This window comes from Ovis aries, chromosome 20, assembly GCF_016772045.2.
Source record: "Ovis aries strain OAR_USU_Benz2616 breed Rambouillet chromosome 20, ARS-UI_Ramb_v3.0, whole genome shotgun sequence".
NCBI classification, from domain to species: domain Eukaryota; kingdom Metazoa; phylum Chordata; class Mammalia; order Artiodactyla; family Bovidae; genus Ovis; species Ovis aries.
This window is the reverse complement of record NC_056073.1, coordinates 28342177-28351644: the sequence shown is the minus strand read 5'-3', so window position 1 is coordinate 28351644 and position 9468 is coordinate 28342177. Positions and strand designations below refer to the sequence as shown.

Here is a 9468-nt window from a genome sequence, read left to right as displayed (position 1 = left end):
CCGGGTCTGCAATTGCCCCTTTCCAGCCCTTACGGCTCTGGCTGCCTGTCCCCGGCGGGGGATGGTCTGCAGCGGCTATTTCCGTTCCGTCCTTTGTTCTGTGCGAGGTCCTGGCAGTGTCTTATGTTCGAGCTTTTCGCATGGTAGCTATCCCACAGTCTGGTTTGCTAGCCCAAGTTAGATCGTTCTGGTTACGCATGGGGCATTCCTGCCCAATTCTTACAAAGCTCTGCAGCCTGCGCCTCCCGCGCGTCCCTGCCCTGCCCCCACTTCCTAGTGTCGGATGCAGACGTCTGTGCTGCTTTTCCGCTGGGGGAGTTACTGTTGGGCTTGTAATCTGTTGGTTTTAATTATTTATTTATTTTTCCTTCCTGTTATGTTGCCCTCTGTGTTTCCAAAGCTCAGCACAGACTCGGCAGGGAGAGTGTTTCCTGGTGTTTGGAAACCTCTCTTCTTAAAATTCCCTTCCCGGGACAGGCTTCCCTTCCCAGGACGGAGCTCCCTCCCACCTCCTTTGTCTCTCTTTTCGTCTTTTATATTTTTTCCTACCTGTTTTTGAAGACAATGGTCTGCTTTTCTGGTTGCCTGATGTCCTCTGCCAGCATTCAGAAGTTGTTTTGTGGAGTTTGCTCAGCGTTGAAATGTTCTTTTGAGGAATTAGTGAGGGAGAAAGTGGTCTTCCCGTCCTATTCTTCTGCCATCTTAGGACCGCCCCCTGATTTTACTCTTTCATACTCAGTATTTTTAATGGTCAAATAAAATTAACCAATAAATAACAAAATTAATTTAAAGGAGAGACTAAAGTTTTTTAATTTATCTAAGAAAAAATGTTAATTTTCAACATACAGTGTTTGTATCTTATCCTTAGTTCAACTTGGTCTTTTTTTCTTTTTAAATTAATTTTTATTGGAGTACAGTTGCTTTACAGCAAAATGAATCAGTCATACATACACATAAACATATATCCCCTCCTTTTTGGACTTCCTTCCCATTCAGGTCATCTAGAAAAATAGTATAGATGATCTTATTTGCAAAACAAGGAAGGCGGGCTTAATATTTGCAGACTTGTGACTCAGACCATAAAGCGCCTGCCTACACTGAGGGAGACCTGGGTTCAATCCCTGGGTCAGGAAGATCCTCTGGAGAAGGAAATGTAACCCACTCCAGTACTCTTGCCTGGAAAATCCCATGGACAGAGGAGCCCAGTAGGCTACAGTCCATGGGGTCGCAAAGAGTCAGACACAACTGAGTGACTTCACTTCCTGATAGCTCAGCTGGTAAAGAATCTGCCTGCAATGCAAGAGACCCCGGTTCAGTTCCTGGGTTGGGAAGATCTCCTGGAAAAGGGATAGGCTACCCACTCCAGTATTCTTAGGCTTCCCTTGTGCCTCAGATGGTAAAGAATCTGCCTGTAATGTGGGAGACCAGGGATTGATCCTGGGGTTGGGAAGACCCCCTGGAGGAGGGCATGCTTCAGTATTCTTGAGTGGAGAATCCCATGGACAGAGAAGCCCAGGAGGCTACAATTCATAGGTTTTCAAAAAGTCGGACATGGCTGAAGCAACTGATCATGCATGCAAGGTGTTCACAGCTAGCCTACCAAGGGGGACCTCTGAGGTTGTGGTAGCCTACCTGGCTGGCTGTTGGTTGCCACACCAGGGTTATGGTTTCTGACTAGACCACATCTCTGCCCCTCATATACATCTTGATATGGCCTTTTATTTATATCTTTAGTTGTATAAAATCTGTTCTGCTAGTCTGTGGTCTGTTTTCAGAGATAAGTGTCTTATATATAGTTGTAGTTTGGTGCGTTCATGGGAGGAGGTGAATTCAGGAACTTCCTACTCCACCATCTTGATCTGGAACCAAGAATGGGTAATATTTTAAAGTATTCAATTTTTCTGTGATTCACTTTAAACCCTAGTTTCACAATGTATTGGTATAAGTTTGGAAATTTGTTAAAATCCTTCGAGCCTTGGGTTTTTGTGCTCCATGATTTTAATATCCTCTTCATTGGGCTTTTGTAAAAATTAAATAATCTGACATAGGTAAAGAACTCAGAACAATAACTTACACATAAAATGAATACACAATAAACATGATGTTTATATAATATTTGCAACATATTACATAGCAAGGCACTCCTGAAAAGCAACAAAAATGAAAAACTGATAGAAAGATGGATAAAGGATATTGTCCCTGACTCACAATGGGTAAAATTAGCTTCATTTCCCTTTCCCATTCATTATCTCCCATGCATTATCAAGGTGGCATTGGGGTCACTGGTGCTTCTATCATGTCCAGTGCTGTGGCATATGTGGAAGCTGCCACTATCTTTGGGGGGTTGGGGGCCCAAGTCATGGATGCCGCCACAGCTGGAGGGATGGGGTCACAGACCTCACTGTTGATGGCCATTTACTTTGGCTCTGAGTGCCCCTGTGGTTGGAAAGTCAGAGTCATGGGCACCACCTGCTACTAATGGGTTCTCTGGGGCTTTGTGATTAGCTGCTGTGGCCAGTGGGCAAGAGGTATGCTGGGATTGCAGGCACCATTTCTCCTGTTTCTCAATTTTGCCTCCTTTATGGGTTCCAGTACACCCTCTTTTAGATGAAAAGATGTATGGAATTCTCTGACATCCTGGTGTGTTTGGCAGAGGCACCTTGTTGAGCTGTGGGTGTTTTACTGGTTATAACTTGAAGGGGAGAGATACAAGGAGCATCTCACTCTGCCATGATGCTAATGTGATTCTCATTCCTTAACTCATATTACCAATTTTCTTTTCATCATATACACCGATTTTCTTTACATAATATACACCAAAGAGTATTTCCAAGATAATTTCCAAACTGAAAAAGTGAATTTATACCTCTGTCCTAGGAAATGAAGGGACATTGAATAGCCACTGAAATCCTACTGCTGTCTATAATTCTGAAATGAAGGGACAAAAGCAGTAAAAAAAAATTGGAAGAATTTTTTTAAAAAATGGAACTAAAGAAAAGAATTCCCCAAGCTTACCTCATCATGTTGTATGTGTGAAAAACATTCTCTTTCCTCTTACAGCAATTCTTCTCCATACCCAGGAGACATTCTCCCCTAAGATTTTTTTGTGTAGAAATATGTAACCCATAAAAAGGCAGGCAAATTTTCAAAAAGGGAGGAAACAACATCTCAAAATAAAGAGCTTATATTACAATCTCAGCAAGAACCATCCTTTCAAATATTTTTCTACTGTTTATTATCATTAAGAGTGTCAACCCAAAAAGCTTTCTTACCTATGAACCTGAATACTCAATCAGGTAAGAGGATAAAATAAAAGATAGACCGGGAAGTTGCCCATATTTTCTATCTCTTAGTAAGGCTGTCTGCTTGCTAGTATGAAAATTAAATACTCAGTGTTAAGAGCTGATTGCCTGTCTTATGATGGACTCCTCATTGTGTTTGTGGATTATGAAAGCACTTTACTCCCCACAGTTGTATTGCCATGGCACATACTTCATTCAATGCTCCTGCTTCTCTAGACATTCTTCAGATTGAATCTTTAATAACTAAATAGTGAAAGAAATAATTTAGAACAGAGGAACCTAATTGTTAATTTTCTTTAGAAATTAGGAAAGTTGTGTGTGTGTATGTGTGTGTGTGTTGTGTTGTGTGTATTCCCAGAATAATTTTTGATAATATTTTTCAGGTTGGTCAGAAAACCAAGATGATATTTGGCATATCATTTTTATTTTAAACAGTGATGATAAAATTATTTAAATATGCAAAATATACATGGCCATCAAAAAATCTACTGAGTTATTTGAAATAGCCCTTTTTGAAGAAGTATAGAGATCAGATAATTTTCTCAATTTTTCTTTCAGAGATAAACCTAAATCTCTATGATTTCCCTCAAAGTGTTTCCCAGTCCATTCACTTTTTTACTCTAGTCAAATCATTTTCTTTTGCCCTCAGTTATTTCTCAAAATTGAACTATCCACCTCTCCAATATCTGCATCTCTCTTCAAATTTCCTTACAGCTCTTACTTTTTCCTCGGTGCTTTCGTATCTATAAGTTTTCTACCCACCTTTGCTTCTTCCCTCACAATATGCAAGGGTTAATTCATTACATCAGCAAATAAAAGGAACAAAGAGGGAGCAATTTTATGTAATTATATCTACTTTTGTCAGTACCTGAAGGAAAACAATATACTTTGTAAATAATAGAGGAAAAAAAGATTCAAAAGGTTTCCTGCCTTTCAGTAAATAGGGCAAATTTAGTCAAATATCAAACTTCACTACAGCTAATTTCCTTACAATTCCTTAAGAGTTTTACCCTTCACTAAAGAAAAGACTTCAGTCCCACCAGTGAAATTAAAATTAATGCTTTCCTGTAGTAGAAAACAAGAATTTTATTTAATAGAAAAGTCAAAAGAGAAAACAGAATTTTCAAGTGAGAGAAATTCATGACAATTTGGGAGAGAGTTGATATAAAGCACATAGACTTGGCCAGCGACACACTGACAGAACTGTTAGGGGAAGCATGCTGACTGAAACCGCTCACCCTGGCCAGGCACCATAGTAACCATTTGCCTGAGCTGTTTTATGCTAGGAGGTCCTGATAAGGAACATGGAACTAATAAGCCTTCACCAACTGGAAGAGTTCGGGAAAGGTCAAAAGGAGACACCACATATCCGACCACCTCCCAGAATCCTTCTCACTGGCATCCATTTTGGCTGAACAAGGTGTACACCACCAGGAAGGACTCTGCGTCAGAATGATTGGCTAAAGACAACCCAGAAACTAATCCCATCACCATAAAACCCGGGACAACAGAGCCACATGGCAGAGCTGTTCTCCTGGGTTCCCTTACCCTGCTGCTCTCCAGCCGGGTGCCCTTTCCCAACAAAATCTCTTGCTTTGTCAGCACATGTGTCTCCTCAGACAATTCATCTCTGAGTGTTAGACAAGAGCCCAGTTTTGGGTCCTGGAAGGGGTCCCCCTTCCTGCAACAGAACGAGAAGTGAAGAAGGTAAATCGCACTTGGGGTAGAATATCCCTTAATATTTGAAGAGCATATTTATTGCAGACAAAATGAAAATGGAACTTCAGAAAGCAGATCATTCAGAGAACATAAGATTTTAAGAGGGTTGAACTCATACATACTTCAAAGAGAGGTCACTGTAAGGTATAATAAGGAACTAGTGAGCTCATTTGAGGAAGAATTTTTCTTATCCAGGGATTTGGCAATTTGGGAAATGAAAGAGAGTCCCAGGGCAACTAGAGAGAAGAAGCATAATAACATTTGTCATCAAAGTAATAATTTGGGGATCCGGTTTTGAGAAAATTTATATTTTCTCAGATTGTAGGAAAAAACTAAGCTCACCATCACATAAAGCAGTAGTAAAATTTCAAATATACCTCTGGCTAATGTCTGATTAATGTGGTCTTATTTCTTAGTTGGGATTTCCCTGGTACTCAGCTGGTGAAGAATCTGCCTACAACGCAGAAGTCCTCGGTTCAATTCCTGGGTTGGGAAGATCCCTTGGAGGGAGGTATGGCACCCCCCTCCTCCAAGTATTCTTGCCTGGAGAATCCGCATGGACACAGGAGCGTGGCAGGCTACAGTCCATGGGGTCACAAAGAGTCTGACACGACCGAGGGACTAAGTACAGCACAGTGCATTTCTTACCCCAGTAAGGTTTTATGACTTTTCCAAATGTGAGAGTCAGAAAGAGATCAGTATAAGGACACCACTAGCTCCACTAACATTCTAAGAAGAGGAAAAGTTATTACTATTATTTGAAAAAGCATTTTAGTTTTTTAAAAGAGAATTTGCAGTCGTAATGTTTTCATCCCTGTCAATTGTTTTAAATTTACTTATGATAGCTTATTAGGTATAGAGACAGCAGTGTGGTGGAATACTTAAAAAGTTGCTTCCTATTAGAGTTAACTTAGGGAGATAAAAGAAAAGTTGTACAAGAATGTAGAAGTTCACAACCAGAGAACATAGCAGGCTGCAGTGTACTCTGAATTACTGGGAGAAAAAAAAACACTAATGACAAAGCTTGTAAAGAAAATAAATGTTTGACTTATAGACCATAAGTGATAAGTGGCTTTAATATTTAATAATCTAATAGTCCAAATATGGCACCACCTCTGATTTTGGATTGTATAGAACAGTAACACTATTCCTTAAAGCCTTTGTCTCAGCAAGAAATCCTGGGCTGGAAGAACTGGTTCTCATTAAAGACTATCTTCCTCTATTATCTTGTCTTTTTTTAAAGTGATGCTGAACCAAACTTCAATCACTGAATTTCTTCTCTTGGGAATAACAGACATCCAGGAACTGCAGTCTTTTCTCTTTGTTATTATTCTTATAATTTACTTTCTCAGTTTGGCTGGAAATGGAGCCATCCTGATAGCTGTCATCTCTGATCCAAGACTTCATTCTCCTATGTATTTTTTCCTGGGAAACCTGTCATGTCTAGATATCTGCTACTCCACGGTGACTCTGCCAAAGATGCTGGAGAACTTTCTCTCAACACACAAAGCAATTTCTTTCTTGGGATGCATAAGCCAGCTTCATTTCTTCCACTTCCTGGGCAGCACAGAGGTCATGTTGTTGGCTGTGATGGCCTTTGATCGCTATGTAGCTATCTGCAAACCGCTTCGTTACACTGTTATCATGAATCATCAGGTCTGTACCCAGATGGCTGTCACTGTCTGGATCATTGGGTTTTTCCATGCCCTGCTGCACTCAGTAATGACATCTCGTTTAAACTTTTATGGTTCCAACCACATCCATCACTTCTTCTGTGATGTTAAGCCATTGCTCAAGCTGGCCTGTGGGAACACTGACCTCAATGAGTGGCTACTTCATACTGTCACAGAGACCATTGCCATGGGCTCATTCTCTCTAACCCTTCTCTCCTATTTCTACATTATTATCTATCTTTTCCTCAAGACTCATTCTTGCAGAATGCTTCGTAAAGCACTATCTACTTGTGCCTCCCACTTCATGGTAGTTGTTCTTTTATTTGGTCCTGTTTTTTTCATTTACATCCGTCCTGCCTCAGGTAGTTCCATGGACCAGGACCGGACTGTCGCCATTATGTACAGTGTGGTCTCTCCTGTACTAAATCCACTGATTTATACTTTGAGGAACAAGGAAGTAAAGGGGGCCTTGAAGAGGGTGATCAGAAGGAGGCCCTGACTTGAGGAAGTCTAGAGAACTCTTTGAGGTATAAATAAACAAGCAATGAGACGGTTGAGATGTGAAATAATACTGCTACTCAAAATTGCTTGCCATGTATATTTCTTTGCCAACAAAGGTCTGTCTAGTCAAAGCTATGGTTTTTCCAGTAGTCATGAATGGATGTGCGAGCGGGACCATAAAGAAAGCTGAGTCCTGAAGAATTGATGCTTTTGAACTGTGGTGTTGGAGAAGACTCTTGGAGGCCCCTTGGACTGCAAGGAGATCAAACTAGTCAATCCTAAAGGAATATTCATTGAATATTTATTGTAAGGACCAATGCTGAAGCTGAAACTCCAATACTACGGCCACTTGATGCAAAGAACTGACTTATTGGAAAAGACCTTGATGCTGGGAAAGATTGAAGGCAGGAAAAGAAGGGGACGACAGAGAATGAGATGGTTGGATGGCATCACTGACTCGATGGACATGAGTTTGAGCAAGCTTTGGGAGTTGGTGATGGACAGGGAAGCCTGGCGTGTTGCAGTCCATGGGGTCACAAAGAGTTGGATATTGCTGAGCGATTGAACTGAACTGATATATGTATATAATGGAGGGAATAGTATAAAGGAAAAATAACTAGGAAAGTCTAGTCTAGGACTCAACAATACATTCTTAGGTAATAGAAAGGAAATTTTAGCAAATGGAATCCTAGCCATGGAAGTCTAATGCTGAATTTGTTTTTGAGATATTAGTTGATAAAATTGATTTGTTATATATTGTAATAAGCTCTTCTCTGAATTTAGTTATAGAAATATGCTTCTATTGCCCATGTAGCGTGTAAATAGATTGTTTTTAAGCCTATCTGTATGATCCCTCCATATTAGCACTTTTTAATGTGAGAAGTAAAATTATGACACTTTCAGATTTTGAAGATTTTAATTTAGGGGTATAATTACTCAGAAAAGTAAATGTTAATTCACATGATTGAAGGGGAATTTTTAAGAGGTAGTCATGATTTCTTCTTATCCAAGCAAAGAAGCAAAATAGTAATTAAAGAAAATGACATTGTAATCATGAATTACAATGAAGCTGAAATTCCAATACTTTGGCCACCTGATGCCAAGAGCTGACTTATCTGAAAAGACCCTGATGCTGGGAAAGATTGAAGGTGGGAGGAGAAGGGGATGACAGAGGATGGCATCACCGACTCAATGGACATGAGTTTGGGTAAACTCCGGGAGTTGGTGATGGACAGGGAGGCCTGGCATGCTGCAGACCATGGGTTTGCAAAGAGTTGGACACAACAGAGCGACTGAACTGAACTGAATCATGAATTAACAGAAAACAAACAATGGTTCATCTAAGGAGTTTGGGAAATGCTATTTTCAGAGATTTTTGGAAGTCATTGGCCAAACTGTCAATGATTACTGTGAAATGTTATTTAAAATGGAGGCAGGTTGAAAAAGCATCTCAAGAATATCTTTTCCTTATTTGTGGATTATTTTTTCACTCAACCTCTGGTCATGGAAAATGTTGATTTATAGAATTTCCCCCCTTTTTTGTTTTGTTTTCCTACTCTATTTCAACAAACTGTAATGCACTGTAATATGATGTAATACAGAATAAATGGTAAGAATAAACAAAATTAGTTTTCTTTCCCTTGTACTCATGTTCAGTCACAACTCTTTGCTACTTCATGGACTGTAGCCTGCCAGGCTCCTCTCTCCTTGGAATTCTCCAGGCAAGAATACTAGAATAGGTTTCCATTCCTCCTCCTTCTTCCCCTTACTTGGAACAACTTTATACTAAGTAAAAACAACGAGGCCATAATTTCTGAGATGTTTCTGCAGCTAATAGTAAAGACGCAGTATGTTCCTTGGTGTCTCAGTATCTAGAAGTGGCTGTTAGCCCACTGATAGAGTATCAGCATTTATAACTATTCAGATACACACATGGGGCTTCCCAGGTGGTTCAGTGGGTAAACAGCCTGCCATCAATGCAAGAGATGCCAGAAACGTAGGTTCAATTCCTGGGTCAGGAAGATGCCCCCGGAGGAGGGCACGGCAACCCACTCCAGTACTGTCACCTGGAAAATCCCATGGACAGAGGAGCCTGATGGCCTACAGTCCATGGAGTTGCAAAGAGTCATACACAACTGACGTGACTGAGCATAGATATACACATAGGCAAGACTATGAAAGTTATTTTGAACTGTTGGATTGACCATTCAAAGCTCCTGCTTTTACTTTTGCATACCCAAATAACTTGGTTCTGATTTTGTGCTTGTACTACT

The 9468-nt window shown here is 40.3% G+C and overlaps 1 protein-coding gene across 1 annotated transcript; it reads left to right on the top strand.

Annotated features, from left to right (window-relative positions):
- Positions 1–6260: 6260 nt before the first annotated feature.
- On the top strand, positions 6261–7193 carry LOC114109705 (olfactory receptor 12D1-like). Its single transcript, XM_027959106.2, has one exon. The coding sequence runs from the start codon at positions 6267–6269 to the stop codon at positions 7191–7193; it is 927 nt and encodes a 308-aa protein (XP_027814907.2). The 5' UTR covers positions 6261–6266.
- Positions 7194–9468: the final 2275 nt, after the last annotated feature.

Bases quoted from the DNA above. Each gene is read 5' to 3' on its own strand.
- LOC114109705 (XM_027959106.2), top strand. From the start codon at position 6,267: ATGCTGAACCAAACTTCAATCACTGAATTTCTTCTCTTGGGAATAACA.